We start from the raw sequence: 18,489 nt of genomic DNA on the forward strand, positions 1-18,489 counted from the left end.
GGGGTGCAGGCAGAGCTATGCCCCTCAGAGCAACAGAAAAGAACCTTGAAGGTGGCTGGAGAACCCACACCCAAACTCCTAGTTAGTGCTCTAAGCACAAGGCCGCCTGTGCTCTCATTCCTAAGAAAAGGAGGATGCCACAGCCAAAGGAGGCGTTTTCTTTTCCAGCTTAAAAAACACCAGACCACAAAAATCACAGGGAGTGAACACTTCTCCCCCAATCCTAGAAGCATCACTTTGACCTCCTGCCTGCCTGCCCCACCGTGCAAAAGTCCAGTTCCACACAGGGCAGGGCATCAGCACAGGATGAGGAGTCCATACCGTGTCACCATGCTCGTCTCTTGGGAGAGAAGGGCCCTCTGACCGCCATCCACCCCGTCCTCAAAGGATAACAGCTACCCACACGTGACTGCACCCACGTATTGCACATAGGAGAGAACTCTGAGAATCTGAGGAGGAGGGAGCGGTGCTTTCCTTAAAAAAGAAATCATGGGAATTCCCTGGCGGTCCAGTGGTTAGGATGCAGCACTTTCAATGCCGCACTTTTCAATGCAGCACTTTCAATCCCTAGTTGGGGAACTAAGATCTCACAGGCTGTGCAGTGCAGCCGGAAATAAAAAAAGAAAGAAGAAAGAAAGGGAGGCAGGCAGGGAGGGAGGGAGGAAAGAAAAGAAAGGAAGGAAGGAAGGGAGGAAGGAAGGAAGGAAGAAAGAAAGACCTAACGATCTCTGCTCTACTTTGTGCAGGCACATCCACCAACCCACCAGCTTTTACATTTGGACCTCCCACCCCAGGGCACAGGGGCTCAGGTCACTACTCCCAACCCCCAGAAACTTCACACGCTCCAGGATAAAGAAAAAGAAGACAGCCCGGCAGTAGTGTCCATCATGTTTCTAGTTTACATGCCAGCACTAGTTTGCAAAAACGGAAACGTGCTTTTTCTGCTTTCACACATCCTCCTCTGTCAGCCCACAGGCCACGCAGGAAGCTCCTCCTGGCTCACAGGACGCAGAGGGACACTTCCGCCTGGTTTGGGTCTTGAGCAGAGGACACACGGCTCATTTCCCTGGCGAAGCCCTGGTCACTGCAACTTGAACTCCCAGGTAAGTGTTTCACTAGCTGGAGGGGGAAATGGGCGTGGAGCGTTCACCAAGGAAACCTACATAGAATCCAGGGAAGACATTTCCTTTTTGTTTGGAGAATGCACCTCAAATGCAAGGCTCTGGGAAACCCTTTGTGCTCCATGATTAAGAGCCTGGGGAGCCGTGAGCCACCCTGGTAGGAGGTCCCTGTGGAGGTGATTCAGGAAGAGTGTATTCAATTCCTAGGGCACAAGACATCTGCCCTGATAGGAAACCCTGAGAATCACTAAACAGCCTGGGGGGAGGGGAGGACAGTGAGGAACAGATTCCAAATTGTTGAGCTTTTCTGCAAGACAAGCAGCTAAAAGTGACCCAAACAGCATCTTCCCTCACTGTGAGCTCAGCCCCTAGACACACTGGCCTTACTCACCATCGGTTATGAGGGCTCTGCTGGTCAGAACCTTCCCCAGCATAAACTTCAGCACAGCCAGGATGCTGCAAAGGATCCCACTTAAAATGGAGACGCTGAACAGGAAATCATCCTAGAAGAGAAAGTTCCAGATTTCAACAGTTCAGCTCAGGCTAGAGCAGATTGCAAGCCACTGGCCTTTGTTCCCAGAACAAATCATCAGTGAAGTATGCTGCCACCAGGTGGGGTGTGTTGCTTGTTTTTATACTTCAGTTACCTGTGTCACTGGGAATTAAAAAGGTGATCAAAAACGAATAATCCAGACTTATATTTCCTTAGAAACCGATTACATACTTCTTTTCCTGTAGGAGATTCCCCTTCCCGCTATTCTGCCAAAATGGTTGGCAATCACTGATCAGTAACGGAGTTGGTCAAATGCTAAAAATAGTGACTTCTATGTAGAGTTTTCCATGGATAAGTCAAAAAGCAGCTGACTGCAAAGCCTGGAACATGTAAGTAGACCACTGGCCTAATAACAGAGCCAGCTGAACTTGCCATGGGGTCCATTATGGCTGGAGCTACATATAACCATATTTTTTCCTTAACTTCGCACAAGCAACTGGAAGTTCAAATATAGCCTTCAAGGTGGGAAAAGGTATCTAAAAATAAAGTCTGCTATTGATGTTATCTTAGCACTTACTATAAGTTGTTAGCTTACCTTTGCAACCAAATGCATGAGTCACATATGCAAAAGCGGGTAGCCGTATATCTATCTCCTGACAGCAGGGCCCATAGGGCCTCTCAGCTTCGGGCTCCCAGGCATCACTCCCATGAAACACAGCCTCTAGATTCCCCAATATTAAAATGCCAGTGCCAGCAGAAATCTCATAAAGCATCACATATACTCAAAGAAATAGGATTCCTTAAGCTGTTTATTAGTTAAATAACAGAAAGCTGGGAAGAGGAAGACAGCCTGTTTCCCCAGGTTCAACACTCAGCAAAGGGATCTGAAAAATCACCTTGCTGGAAAACAGGGTATCTGCAAAACATCAAAGCACCTCCCCCAAGGGAACTAAGATCCCACATGCCGCATGGTGCAACAAAAAAACAAAACAAAAAGCACCTCCTCCACACCACTGATCAATGGAGGTTGGTTTTAACAGATGTCCACAAATCCTGTGCTGCTCCCTCCCCAAAAAGGCACAGCTTAATTCCCTCCTCCACTGAGCAACGACTGGACTCATGCCTGGTAGCTAACAAATGGAATACAGAAAAGAGGAAAATAGTGACTTTACAGGGGGGAAACCCAGTAAGTGATCAAGATGAGCATGACCGTGCGTAAGTGATGCTGCTATCATGTGCCTGCAGGTAGGACGGGACGTGAAGAAGAAGAAGGCCTCTGGGTGTTCCACCCCCAAATCCATAACCTCAGTTGAATCGTGAAAAACCAACAAACAAACCCATGTTGAGGACAGTCTACAAAACACCTGAGTGCTACTTTTCATACATGTCAAGGTCATGAAATTTCAAGGTCGTGAAAGACAAGGAACCACCGAGAAATTGTCACAGATTGGAGGCTAAGGAGATGTGAGGACGAAATGCCACAGAAACAGAAAAGGTCATTACATGGGAAAGCCGGAGAAATCAGCGCAGAGGCTGGAGTTGTGTTACTAGTGTTGTCACCCCCTAGTTTAGGTAATGGCACCCTGGTTATCTATGTGAGACGTTACTTAACCTTAGGGGAGGCTGGAGGAAGGGAATATGGGACCCCTCTGTAATGTCTTTGTAACTGATGTATAAATCTGAAATTATTTCAAATTTTGAAGTTTTTAAAAATAATCACCTCACTGAAGTTTCACTTCCTCAAATGACCAATAAGGACTGTGCCAAACCTGGCCTCTGGACGGATCCCCAGTCCCTGCTGTGCATGAGGTTAATGCACCAGGGGCCACGGGGGCGGGCGGTGGGGAAGGACCCCCCAAATCCAAGCTCTCTTTGTGCAGAAACTCAGTCTAATTATGGGAGAGGGTGCCCATAAGAAAAAAGGCAAACATGATTAAGGAATCACGTACCAACATAGACCCAGATGCAGATGAGATTCAAAAAGCCTAAGCTGGTGGCACTTCCCTGGTGGTGCAGTGGCTAAGATTCCACGCTCCCAATGCAGGGGGCCTGGGTTTGATCCCTGGTCAGGGAACTAGATCCCGCATACATGCCGCAACTAAGAGTTCGCATGCCGCAACTTAGGAGTCCGCCTGCAGCAACTAAGAACCGGTGCAACTTTTCTTAAAAAAGCCTAAGTTGGGAGACTGAGGCAGTCCATTAAGTGCTGTGAGGCCCTAGATTGAGAAGGTGACTTCTCACTTTGCTCACCCCATGCCTAAAGCCTTTCTGGCTTCACCCGATCTGTTGGCAAAGCCCTCATCCCTACATGTTCAGAGATAGAGAAAGGCTGTGTTCACCCCATCCATGTCCCAGGGAGCTGGGGGTTGACGTTCCGCTCCCACCCCCAGATGCACCTTGAGAAGAGCCAGAATGGCTTTGCTGGTCCTCCCCTGGGTCTACTAACCCGGGAAGCAAACTGCTGAACGGGCGCTTGGCTGACAAAGGGCAGTGATCCGCCAGCAGATCTTTGCTCAAATCTAGACTTCATTGCTTACTGGGGAAACAAACCCAAGCTCTCAAATCTCAGTTCTCTCTTCCATAAAGAGCAGTGTGATACCCACAGCCCCCGGCAGGCAGCTGATGTGCAATAAAATGTAGCAACTGTTATTAAAGGCCCCAAATGCATTACCCACACACTCACTTATTCCACCAAACAGCCACGCTAGGTGCTAATGGTGAGCCCCAAAGTACGGTAAGCATCACTGTAAAAGAAACCATAGGGAATTTATTACCTAGAAAGAAGCACACATGGTGCAATGTAAAAAAACGTAAGAGAAACTATGACTGGGGTCCACAGTGGCTTATCAAGGGTGAAGGGGTGTTTGGAACCCATCCTTCGCCTTAGAGAAGCTTCCCATGGACTGGAATCCCTGAGGAACAGGAGATGGGGTTTCTGATGTAATAAAGTATAATAGAAGCATTGTATGATAATTAAAGGCACCGGAGCAGAAGCCTCACTTAATAACTGTGTGACTCTGGGCAAGTCACAGAACCTCCCCCGCCCCGTCTCCTCCTCCGTTTACGCATCTGTAAAATGCAAAAAAAGAAGAGACCTGCCACCCCTGGGAGCTGTGTAGTGTATCCACAGGGATCAGCAGGAACTATGTTTCCTGGAATTCCCTTGCTAGGTGTTTCCAAGTCACACTCGGCCACCAGAGACATCTGTGTGAGATTCAGATGGTGGAGGTGAAGTGGCGGCCCCTCGTCCCTGAAGGCAGGTACCAGGCACCAGGTGCTGTCGTGCACGTGTTGTTGATCCACTGGGTCAGCCTGGGGGTGCGGTAGAAGCCAGGCCCTCAGCTCTGCCAGCTCCCACTGGATCCCCCCCTCCAGCTTCTCTGAGTCCTGAGCCAGCCATGTGTGCCGCTTCATTGACACAGGCTTCCTCTGCAGGTCACCCGTGTCACCAGGCCACCTTCAGGGTCCCAAGTTTTCCTGCAGTGCTTCCCTCCTGCCAGGGAGCCCTGCTGACTTCAGGCCCAGATTCCGGAGCAGCAGCTCCCGTCATCCTGCACGGCCCCATCCCTGCAACAAAGCCCTGTCCTGACCGAGACTTAGAGAGGTTCCGCTACGCTGCTTGAGCCTCACATACTACTCCATAAGGATGTTCCAAAGTGTTCCAATGGTGCCTGGCACAGAGTAAATGATATATTTAAATATGCAGAAGCCAACATGCAAAACTCAGGTTTTTCCTATCTGTGCATTATTCCTAGCAACCACAGTCTGCTCCCAGGATCAGCTCGGAAGGAACATTTGCCTTCCCCAAGTCTGGGAAAAGAGAGACTGTGGCCACCTTGAAGCCTCATCCAGGCTTTGCTCACCATTGCTGTGCTGATCTGCTTCAGAAAATATAAACCCTGAAGAAGGACCCACGGAGGACCTGGGCTGGCACAGACCTGCCGATGCCCTTTGCCCAAAAACAGCTTTCAACATCCTAGAACTCTGCTGTGATTTTCCCACCCAGAGCCCACCTGGCTCTCCTCTCTCCACACAGACCACATCTACTGTTAGCATGAGCACAATGTCACAGAGAAGTAGTCATCAGCCTGCTCAAGACATCAGTCCTTGCTATGGACTATTTGTGCCCTCCCCAAATGCATTATGTTGAATTCCTAACCCTCACTGTGATGGTATTTGGAGATGCAGATGAGGGAGGGGGCCCTCATGGTATTAGTGCCCTTATAATGAGAGGAATAGATTTCTCTCTCTCTCTCTCACTCGCTCTCTCTCTCTCTCTCTCTCTCTCCCCACCTACACACATTGTGGAAAGGTCAGGTGAGGTCACAGTGAGAAGGCAGCTGTCTGACCCAAGGACAGATCCCTCACCAGACACTAACTCTGCTGGCACCTTGATCTTGGAGTTGCATTCTCCAGAAACATGACAAATAAAAGCCACTCAGTCTATGGTATTTTGTTATGGCATCCTGAGCTAAGACAGTCCTGAGTGTAATACAAGGAGTTTCTGAGAGGATTCCTTCCCGAGAGTCAGGAAGGCAGAGCAGACCTGGCTGAGGATGAGAAATTGCAACCCGAGTAGGTTTGCACCACCAGTAGCTTCTCTCAAAGTGCAGCCACACCTGTCATGTCCCACATAATCCTCACAGCCCAGTCAAGCAGGCATCTGAAAGGTGGAGAAACAGATGCACAGAGGTTAAATGACTTGCCCAGGGTCACTCAGCTAATGGCAGGACCTAGATTTGTTCCCGGCTGTAATCTGTACCAGGATGCCTCAACCATGGCCTCCTAAACAGCTCTAACATTGCTGAATGTGAACCCTGTAAAAACAGAGGGACAGGCATTTCCTCCTTAGGTATTCTGTTTCCACTGTTACCTATGCTGGGCCCCTGTGATTTCTCACAGCTGGATCTTTATTGAATGGATAGAAGATCAGGGCAAAAAAAGTTAAGACAACTAGCCACTCAGTCAGAAGCCCAGGATAACTGCATATTACAGGTAAATGCTTACGTAAATCACGTCCATTCTGGCAAGCTTCTTTATGACCTTGTAGTGGTGAAGGCCTTTATAACCATCACAAAGCCATAAAAGACTGATATATTTGACTACATGGAAAACTAAAACATATGCAGAGGATAGGTTATATACAAATACAAACTAGGAAAAATGTTATCACAAAGGGTTAGTCTCCCTAATACAGAGAGCTCTTAGAAATCCAAAAGGAAAAGATTAAAAAACTAATAGAAAATGGGCAAGGGACATGGGGAAAAATAAAACAAATTTTAAACATATGAAAGATGCTTAAGCACACTCATAAAAGAAACCAAAACCAAACTACACCAAGAGGGACTTCCCTGGTGGCGCAGTGGTTAAGAATCCGCCTGCCAATGTAGGGGACACGAGTTCGAGCCCTGGTCCAGGAAGATCCCACATGCAGAGCAACTAAGCCCGTTTGCCACAAATACTGAGCCTGCGTTCTAGAGCCTGAAAGCCACAACTACTAAGCCCGCGTGACACAACTACTGAAGCCCGCGTGCCTAGAGCCCGTGCTCCGCAACAAGAGAAGCCACTGCTGTGAGAAGCCCGCGCACTGCAATGAAGAGTAGCCCCTGCTCACAACTAGAGAAAGCCCATGCGCAGCAACAGACCCAACACTGTCAAAAATAAATAAATTTATTAAAGAGGAAAAAAAAAACGACACCAAGATACCATTTTTCCTCAAACCAAAAGTATTAAGAACTTTCACTCCTTGAAAGACACCATAAAAGTAATGAAGGAAAGTCACAGACCGGGGAAAAACAATTTGCAAACACATTTGTTAAAGGATTTCTATCCAAAATATATTAAGACTTTCTACAACTCAATAAGAAGAAAAAAGATGACTCATTTTTTTCTTTAATGAGCAAAAGATTTGAACAAACACTTTACCAAAGAAGATACATGACTAGCAAATAAGCACATGAAAAGATAGCAACACCATTAGTCAACAGGGAAATGTAAACCAAAACCACTATGAGATATTGCTACATACCCATTAGAATCAGTAAAACTAAAGAGAGAATACAGGTTATGGTAAGGATTTGGAACAACTGGAATTCTCCTGTACTTCGGGAATGAATATAAAATGGTACTTTGTAAAAGAGACCGGCCAGTCCTTAGAAGTTAAATATGGACTTAGCATTGGACCCAGAAATTCTACTTCTTGGTATTTATCCAAGAGAAACAAAAGCATAAGTCCACACAAAACCCTGCACACCACTGTTCTTACCTACCATTTTCATAGCATCGAAAAACTGGAAACAGCCTAAATGTCCAACAAGTGGTGGTTAAATGAACTGTGAAACAGCCATGCAAGGGAATACTACTCAGCAATGAAAAAGAGTGAACTAGTGCTGCATTCAGCAAGAACATGGCTGCACTTGAAAAGCATCATGCTGAGTGAAAGAAAGCAGACACAAGAGACTCAACAGTTTGTGATTTCATTTCTATTACATTCTAGAAAGGAAAACCATGCTGACAGAAAGCAGATCAGCCGTTGGGGAGAAGAGGTAATTGATGACTGCAAAAGTGCATGATGGAACTTTTTTGGAGAGACAGAAATATTCTCTATCTTCAATGTGGTGGTAGTTCTGTATAAACATCTATCAAAACCCATCAAATTGTATGGGTGGAATTTTACTGCATGTACATTAACATCTCAATAAAGCTAATTTTTTAATTTATTTTTTTAATTTTTTAAAGTCTTTATTGAATTTGTTACAGTATTGCTTCTGTTTTATGTTTTTGGCTTTTTGACCACAAGACACGTGGGATCTTAGCTCCCCGACTAGGGTGCTTCCGCACCCCCTGCACTGGAAGGCAAAGTCTTAAACCACTGGACTGCCAGGGAAGTCCCAAAGCTAACTTTTAAAAAAAATCATTTTATCTCAGGGAATCCCGAGGTGATGACCCCTAATACTTACATAACTCAGCTTATGCACATTACTACAAGGGACTTAATGTCCATTGTCATACTGTGAGGCAGAGGACAGAGATCACAGATGGTCATTCTAAATATTAGATCAGAGGCTTGACAGGTCAGTGGTGGAACATGGACCCAGGTGGGCTGCCTTCGAGTCTCATGAATTTCCTCTACTGCTGTATTTCCACTGTCTGGGTGGATGAACACTTCCTTTAGTAGACTCCTCTTGAGTGTTTCCTCTTCTATTAAGCATTTCTTGACAACGCTTCCACTCCATGCCCCCCTAGACCATGTTCTTTCTCCTGGTTCTGATACCCGCCCCCTTCCTTCACTGTCTCCCTCTCCCGTGAGCTCACTGAGAGGAGAGGTCCTTTCTCATCCACTATGCCCAATGCAATAAAAATATAGATATATCTGTGATATGGAATGCTACACTGCACAGAGAGACACCAAAATCATAATCAGCAAAGTCTTTCACAGGCAGTTTTAATGGATGCTGCAGAAATGTTTATCCACACAGCTGTCGGACACCTTGACCCTCTGTGGAAGTAGGGAGCTTAAGGTTAAAAATCTAACTGGGTAAATGCATTCCTAGGGTGGTGAGGAAGGGGAGGGTAGAGGGTTAAGCGGGCTGGTTTTCCCATGATCAAATGGGATGCTGGAATGTACCCTGGAGTGGGAAGAAACACTACCCCAGAGACAGTTCTTGAGCACCAGCTGCGTCCCTGGACTTCCGGACGGAAGCAGGACATCAGTGCAGCAAGGCCGGTATTCTGCGACGCCAGGAGGATCCTGGGCTGACAGATCCTCACGGCCACACTCACGCTCCAGGATGCCACACACGAGCTGGGTCTGAACACACCCCTCTGCTCCCTGCAGCCAGGGCTGTGGGACACGAGGGCTCAACTGTGACCGCCCTCCCCATTCCCGTCTCCAGAGCTGCTGAGCGCCTCCTGTCCTTCTGGGCAATAGCCCGTGACCCCCAACCCAAACTTTAGGACAGCTGAGGAGAAGGCCCCTCAGCCTGCTGTCAACAATGCCTCTACCTTCTGGAGAGCATAGGATGAAGGCCAAAGGTCAGTCCATCTAAGTGGCATGTCTTTTCCAAGAGCCAGTAATGCCTTAACTCTGTAATGTTTTAACTTTGTTGATCCCCAAATGTGAGAAGCAACACCTTTACTCAGTGGAATAAATCACTTAGAGAGAAATTCCAGGAACCTGATAGACCCCTGGGGTATAAAAAGCTCTCCACCCCAAATTCTCTGGTCTGTGCCAAGACTAGTCCTGTCTCACCTAAGAGATCAGGTCGTGGAGACACGCCCCCTCCCCAGGCCCCCAGCATCACCACCACCAGCCCCCCAAATCTGGCCTGGCCCAGCACCAGACAAGAGAGAGCATACCTTCTGTATAAACATGAAGTGATCTTAATTAAAATCAGAGTATTAGAACTATAAAAGAGCCTAGAGATCATGTAACCCATGCTGCAGGTGGGGAAACTGAGGCTCAGGAAGAGCAGGTGGCTCCCCAAAGACAGCAGGGGCTCCCACCCATTCTCCACCTCCTCCTGAGCAGCCTGGCACCACCAACCCCTTCTAATTCTCTAAGCCCAAGCTGGAATGTGGTGAAAGCCACAGGGCTAATTTTAGGATTCAAAGGCAATCAGGGCAGAGCTGATAAAACCGGATCCAGGGAGGATCCCTGTGCTGACATGGGACATTGGTTCTTGTACACTAGCTCAGGAGACCTCGGTCAGACAGATCTGGGCCTCGCTCAGCTTTTTCCCAGGAGGATGTAGGCCCCCTGCACTGCCCCACACACAGTCTGGTGACCTGGCAGAGGAGGGTAACTGTGACCTGATGGTCACATAACGTCATAAGATGACAATCTTTTCCAGCTCCTCTCACTGAAGCCAAACCCAACTAAACTCACTGGATGAAGCCGACCCTTCTGCCCTCACCTTACCACTCTCCCCTTCTCTCACTCGGCTCCAGCCACCCCAGCCTCCCTGCTCCTCAAACACATTGAGCATGCTCCTACCTCAGGGCCTTTGCACATGCTGTTTCTACTCACTCCCTTACCTCTGTCATATCACTGCTCAAATATCACCTTCTCAGTGAGACGGTCCCTGACTAATAATCCTTCCCCTATAGTCTGTTTTTTTTAAAATAGCACTTTTCACATTCAAACACATATTGGCTCTTTAAATTTAAAATTGCAGTAAGTCCCCTACATACGAACCTTCAAGTCGCAAACTTTCAAAGATGCAAACGTGGAGCTTACTAATGAAGACCTGATGGCCCTGGAGGCCCAGAGAAAGGATGAAGAGAGACAGGAAGAAGAAGAAGTAACTGAAGAACCGAAGAGATACATGACGCAGGAAATGGCAAGGGGATTTTCTTTATTTGAGGAGGCACCGTTAGTTTCTGAGGCACAGGACCCAAACGTAGAATGGTACACGAAGGTTGCAGCAGCCATTCAGAATGCAGTCCAGTGTTAGTGTGTCATCTATGATGAGAAAAAAAGAGCTACTGCCCAGACATCACTGGATCGTTTTTTTCAAGAGGGTAGATAGAACTGAATCCAGCAAGGAACCAGAACCCGTGCCATCAACGTCAGGCGTGAGTGAAATTGCAGCCTGCCCTCCGTCTCCTGTTGCTGACGATCCTTCAGCTCTACCATCTCCCACCTCCTCTCCCTCCTCCAGTCAGTAACTCTTGTTGCCTGTTCACTCGATATCAGCCGCTGGATGACAGCTCTTGTACTGTACTGCTGTACTTTTCAAGGTACTGTAGTGTAAGATTAAAATGTTTTATTTTTTGTGTTTGCTTTTTATGTATTATTTGTGTGAAAAGTATTATAAACCTTTTCAGTACACTACTATATAGCCAATTGTGTTAGTTGGGTACCTAGGCTAACTTTGTTGGACTTACGACAAATTGGACTTGCGAACACCCTCTTGGAACGGAACTCGTTCGTATGTAGGGGACTTACTGTAATAAAACTGAAAACTCATTTGACTAGCCACATTTCAAGTGCTCAAAAGCCATACATGGCTATTGGCTGTCATACTGGAGAGTGCAGATTTAGAACACTTCCAGCACCACAGAAAGTTTTGTTGGACAGTGCTGATTTAGAAACAGGTTGAACTGAACTTAACTGGAATAAAGTAGTAAGTGGCTAGCAAGCGGTCTAGACAAGGAGCAAGTAGAGATTATGACCTGGCAAATGGTCAAAAAGTAGCCAAGGAGACCATACCTTGAGTTCAGCCATCATAGGGCTACAGTTTATCACAGTTGACTCCCTGTCTCCAAAAGGCACCTAGGGATTCAATTTTGACTTAACAGTTATATACTTTTTATTGAGGTGTAATTAACATGATAAAATGTGCAAGTTTAGACATTCAATTTGATGAATTCTGTCAATGGTAACACCCATTTAAACACCGCCCCAAACAAAACAGAGGACATTTCCAGTACCCTAGAAAGTTCCTTCATGTCCCTTTCTCCACCCCCCGCAACCACTTTCTGACTTCAATCATCAGAGATTTAGTCTATTCTTGCATTTTATATAAATGGAACCTATAGTATGTGTTGTTTTCTCTGCTTCTTTTGTCAACATGTTTTTGAGACTCGTCCCTGTTGTTGTAGGTATCAACACTGCGTTCTGCATTGTTGAGTCTTATTCTGGTGATTATTTTCACATAAAAGGTTTTTTTTAATAATTCAATCTATATGCCCCCTGGTGTCAACAGGTTTTTTTTCTTTAGGTTCCCAATGAAGACAGACAGTTGTTGACACAAGGAACAAGCAAAGACACAGGAAGGAGTCTGATGGGGTCTGACCCTCTCCCCTTACATAGGAGACCACCTGACACCATGAGAGCTGAACCTTTGGGTCAAAATATCAGGTTGGCATGAGCTCAGGTGGAGAACTATAGAACCACCTCTTCCATCAGCATCTGAGAGCAGCCTCCAAAAAGGCCAGTCCCACCACTGACCAAGATCATGGCTGCCAGGATGTCCCAATGCAACTTTCCAACCCCTTCACAAGTGGTTGGGCTAAAATAGAACCTCACCCACTCTCCTTGCATGTTTGTGTTCCCCAAAACATCCTATTTGAAGCACTAATCCCCAGTGTGATGGTGTTTAGAGGTGGGGCCTTTGGGAGGTAATTAGGTCATGAGGGTGGGGCCCTCATAATGAGATTAGTTCCCTTGTAAGGACAGACACAAGGGAAAGGATCTCTCTCTTTCTCTGCCACGTGAGGACACCGCAAGAAGGGTGGCCCTCTGTGAGCCAGGAAGAGAGCTCTCGCCAAACACCAAATCTGCTGACACCTTGTTCTCAGACTCTCCAGCCTCCAGAATTGTGAGAAACAGATGTTTGCTCTTAAAGTCACCGGGTCTATGATATTTTGTTACAGTAGCCAGAAAGGACTAAGGCATCTCCACCATTTCTCCCACCAATACCCTGTACATCAAAATAGAAGGGGGGAGTGTGAATTAACACCTGTGAATCCAACTCATCTTCTGACAGATCACATAAAACGGACAATCCCTGTTTCTGGCTGGCCAGCTGCTAGCAGCAGTTTCTAACATTGCAACACTGAGTTTCTTGGTGCCCCCTGCCAACACCCCCGTTTTCCCATACAGCCTCATCTCAAAGCATTCTGACTCACAGTGCTGCTCACAGAAAAATCTTTGGTAGCACTGACTTATCTGCAGTGCCACTTGTCACCTCCTATACTAAGCTTATTCCTTATCATAGGTGACACTATTGGTGGCAATTCCAGGTCGCAGGGAGCTGTGGCCACTAACACCAGCCAGAGGTCACATCTGAACATACAACTTGCCCATTCCCCCAGAGACGAACACTCTCCCTTTTCATAAGCTGTGTGACAGCTTGTGGGGGAATGTGGAGGTTCACTCACTCGCTTATGTCTGCAAAAAAAAAATTTTTAAGGCATCCTTTGCTTTCCTAATGAGGACAAATTCCAAACCATTCTGACACTACATGTTATAGAATTACCCAGGGAAATGCGAATGCTGGCTGAATAAGAAATGTGGATTGATTTATGACCCCAGGTGAAATGAAAAGTCACTCTCAGCCTCAGATCTTTTCATCACCCCCTTCCCTGCCCCACCCCCACAGATGAGAAAAGCTGGCAGATGTGGAGGAAATGACACCGAGCAGGAGCCCGCAATTTCCCCTGGTTATTAAATTATACTGACAAATTGCCATGGAGTCACATTAAGTGACTTCACAATTTTTAAATTAGCATCGAACCATTCTGATGTTGGGAGGGTCAAGAGTTGGTGTTTAGATAATCAGGTTTAGTAGCCAGGAGGTTCTGCAGCTGGTGGACATCGGGGTCACTGGCGGAACTTACAGAAAGACTGGGAGCCCCAGTCCCTAGCAGTTCTTGGCCACGCTGGCCAACCTGACCGTGGAGTCCCTGCAAAGTCTTGTGAAGGAAGCAGATGCCCGGCTCCACAGGTGCCAGGACGCTGAGGTAGGCAGGATCACGGGATGAAGGAGAGGAGGGACAGGCAGCATCAGCTGAGGCACTACGACTGCCTCGGTGGCAAGAAGGGACTCTGAAGGGCTTGGCTGCCACTCCCAGACACAGCCTGGCTTCTAAATGAAGCATCCGTCTGATTGCTCTGTTCTCATACAAGATAGGAGCGCAAGGCTCATTGGGGGACTAGCACTCTAATCTCTGGACATGGCCAAGGAATCTAAGAGGAGCCATCCTAAGGAAACCAATTATATTAGCAGACACTTAATAAGATATAAAACAAACACTGTGCTTTAATAATATAAGTGCTTCTAAATTAATGTATTAAATAGCAAAATCTAATAGCAGATCTAATAAGTACAGTAATTTTAAGTTGTGATAAGCACAAAAGATATTTTGAAATTTCTGCCAAAACCAATCTTAGATAAAAAATCTGATTTTTATTGGTGACAAAGTCACAACTACACTAATATGACAACTGTGGCTTGTTGCCTAATTTTATGACGGAAGAAAATGCTAAATTTCAGATAGCGGTAAAATGAAAATAAAAACACAACTTCTTTCTAATTAAAGTTCATGGATCCCCTAAATTCCATCCGTGGACTCAAATACCAGGTTATAAACCCCTGTCCTTGAATTAAAATCACATATGACTGGGGCTTCTCTGGTGGCACAGTGGTTGAGAGTCCACCTGCCAATGCAGGGGACACGGGTTCGTGCCCTGGTCCAGGAAGATCCCACATGCTGTGGAGTGGCTAGGCCCGTGAGCCATGGCCACTGAGCCTGAGCGTCCGGAGCCTGTGCTCCGCAACAGGAGAGGCCACAACAGTGAGAGGCCCGCGTACCGCCAAAAAAAAAAAAAAATCACATGTGACAAAACTCACCCACACACAATCATGAGTATACTCTTCTTAAGTATAATCAGACAGTCAATAATCACTAGAATTTGGGGAAGCCATTTGTGAACAGAAGAAAACTGTTAAAAATTATCGTTACTGTCATCAGAGATAGGAGACACTGCACCTGTCATACAAGAAAAGGATGTTTTGAAAAGAACATATAAATTTAAAAGTTCTTAGAACTTAAAAGTATAATAACAGAAATTAACAACTTAACAAAAGCATCAGAAGATAAGGTTGAGGGAATCTCTCAGGAAGTAGAAAAACACACAAAAAATAAAATATAGGAGACAAAGAAGAGAAAATTAGAAAACAAGTCCAACATTTGAAATAACAGGAAGCCTAAAAATACAGAACAGAGAAAACAATAGCAAAAAAACAAAAACAATTAATAATAAAATAATTTTTAAAAATTTCCCCAGACTGAAGGATGAGTTACAGAATTAAAGGGTCTGAGTGCCTAGCACAATACATGAAAAAAAAAATCCTCACCAAGGTTAATACTAACTGTAAACTTTCAGAACACTGAGGACAAACAGAAGATCTTACAAGCTTACCAAGAGGAAAAACAGTGCTGTGGGAAAAAAGGGGGGTTGGATAATTTGTTATTAGAATAGCGTTAAGCTTCTCAAAAGCAACACTTAGAAATTAAAAGACAGTGGATTCGTGCCTTCAAAATTCAAAGAGTAAACTCAGGACAACTACCAAATAAAGTGTGAGGATAGAATACCAACATTTTCAGACATTCAAAGTCTAAAAAAAAAATTAAAAACTGCCTTCCCTGTATCTGTTCTTAGGAAGCTACTGCAGGATGTGCTCCTCCAAAACAATGGAGTAAACCATGAAAGATGACAACATGGGATTCATAAGATACAACTCAAGAGAAAAGTAAAATGAATCTCCAGGACTACAATAAATGGATCCCAAGATGGCAACTGTGGAGTGGACCCAGAGTGTGCATGTGTGTGTGTGTGTGTGTGTAATTTATATTACATATTCATTTATTAGTATCAGGGAACACAAAATGTAATGCACTAAAGGGAAAAACAAATCACTCAAGCCTATAGGGCTCAGGTACTAATAACATTTACCGTCATAATAACAATGTTGAATATCGATCCAACAAAAATAACAATGTAAATATACTGGGTAGTTATTGGGCAATGGCGATGGTTAAAGGGACACCCAGCGTGGGAAGTCAAGAAATCATGACTATAACTGAGAAAGCAAGAAGGAGCAACATATGCACGTTAGAGATGTGGAAGTTGAAAGGAGTTATAAATGGTTGCCTCTGGGAAGGGGGTTATTTTTTATGAGTCTTATAGAATAATTGACTATTTAGGTTATAAACACATACAGCTTGGATAAAAATTAAAACTCAACGTAAAGAAAATATTTCAGAGCAGTAATTTCTGAGTGTATTAGCCAGAGAAAGAGAACTAGTAGGACATAGATATTAAGAGATGTATTGCCAAAGCTACAATGAGGTATCACTTCACACCGGTCAGAATGGCCATCATCAAAGTCTACAAATAATAAATGCTGGGGAGGAAGTGGAGAAAAGGGAACCTTCCTACACTGTTGGTAAATTGGTGCAGCCACTGTGGAAAAACAGTATGGAGGTTACTCAAAAAACTAAAAATAGAATTGCCATATGATCCAGCAATCCCACTCCTGGGATATATCCAGAAAAGACAAAAACTCTAATTTGAAAAGACACATGCACCCCAATGTTTGCAGCAGCACTATTTACAACAGTCAAGACATGGAAGCAACCAAAGTATCCATCGACAGATGAATGGATAAGGAAGATGTAGTATGTATATGTATGTGTGTGTACATACACACACACACACACACACAAAATGGAATATTACTCAGCAATAAAAAGGAATGAAATAATGCCATTTGCAGCAAAGTGGATGGACCATACTAAGTGGAGTAAGTCAGACAGAGAAAGACAAATATTATATATTATCAATTATATGTGGAATCTAAAAAATAATACAAATGAATTTACTTACAAACAGAAACAGACTCACAGACAGAAAACAAACTTTTGGTTACCGAAGGGGAAAGGATGGGGGCAGGAGGAGAGATAAATAGGAGTTTGGCATTTAAAAAAAGAAAGAGATGTATTGCAAGGAATTGGCTTATGTGATTACAGGGCTGGCTAGGCAAGTCCCAGATCCACAGGGCCAAGCGGAAGGGCAGGCTGGGACTCTAAGGCAGAATTTCTTCTTACTCAGGGAAGCCTCAGCATTGCTCTTTTTTTTAATGATTTTTTTTGAGGTGGACTATTTTTAAAGTCTTTATTGAATTTGTTACAATATTGCTTCTGTTTAACATTTTGGTTTTTTGGCCGCAAGGCATGTGGGATCTTAGCTCCCCGACCAAGGATCGAACCCACACCCCCTGCATTGGAAGGCGAAGTCTAAACCACTGGACCGCCAGGGAAGAAGTCCCATCAGAATTGCTCTTAATGCCTTTCAACTGACTGGATCAAACCCACCCAGATTATCAAGGATAATCCCCTTAAAGTCAACTGATAATAGGTGTTAATCGAATCCACAAAATTGTTTCACAGCAACACCTACATGAGTGCTTGATTGAACAACTGGGGACTGCAGCCTCACCAGCTGACACATGAAATTGACCATCACACTTGGTAACACACTCACGCTCCAGACCAGGCCCATCAGATGGTTACCCTAAGAGCACTCATTGGTGGGCAACCACTAAAGAATCTGAATTGTTCCTCACAGTTATAAATACCGGGGCTACAGCAGAGGTTGTTACTGACACAGTTTACACAGGAGAGTGTGGTTTATGCCAGAATCTGAAAGCTTCTTAACACCTAAAAGAGACAATGTGGAAAAGTGCCACACGCAGCACCCTTCCGAGCAAACTGACTTTGCTAGGTCCTCACATAAATGAATATTTTGTCTCTTTCACAGTTTGAGAACAAAACAAAAAGAAAAATGATATGCCAAAAGCAAAAACTAAAAAGGAAAACTAAACAAACATGAAACTCACTTACCCGCCCCCTAAAACTGAGTGTGAACAAAATAAAGATGAAAGCTTAATGAACTAGAAAGAAAATCAACTTGATCTACAGAATCAGAAGCAGGTTTTTTAAAAAAAATAAATAGAACTTTTGGCAAGCTAGCTTCAGAGACAAAAAGAGCATCAATAAACACTAGCAATAAAAGAGGGCACATAAGTACTGATGAATCAGAGATTTTTAAATCATATGAGAGTAATATGAGCAACTTTAATGCAATAAATTTGAAAGTCTAAATAAAATGGGCAATTTTCTAGAAAAATGAATTTTGAAAAATATTCCAAAAACATAAACTATAAAATATTTGAGATGGTGAGAAAAAAGCTTCAATAATAATAATGATGATCATAATAATAGAAGCAGCAAACACCTATTGTAGGACTAAGTGTTGGACACTTTTTAAAATGCTTTTTATGTGCATTAACTGAGTTAAGTGTT

The 18,489-nt window shown here is 44.7% G+C and overlaps 1 protein-coding gene across 1 annotated transcript in view; it reads right to left on the bottom strand.

Moving 5' to 3' along the window:
• Positions 1–18,489, bottom strand: part of TMEM163 (transmembrane protein 163) — a gene marked incomplete at both ends in the record, with an annotated part of 255,719 nt that overhangs the window by 8,506 nt on the left and 228,724 nt on the right. The window contains one exon of the mRNA XM_079710788.1: positions 1,513–1,624. Within this exon, the coding sequence (XP_079566914.1) occupies positions 1,513–1,624 (112 nt within the window). The remainder of the gene's footprint in view (positions 1–1,512; positions 1,625–18,489) is intronic.

This window comes from Hyperoodon ampullatus (assembly GCF_949752795.1).
Source record: "Hyperoodon ampullatus genome assembly, chromosome: 8".
NCBI lineage: Eukaryota > Metazoa > Chordata > Mammalia > Artiodactyla > Ziphiidae > Hyperoodon > Hyperoodon ampullatus.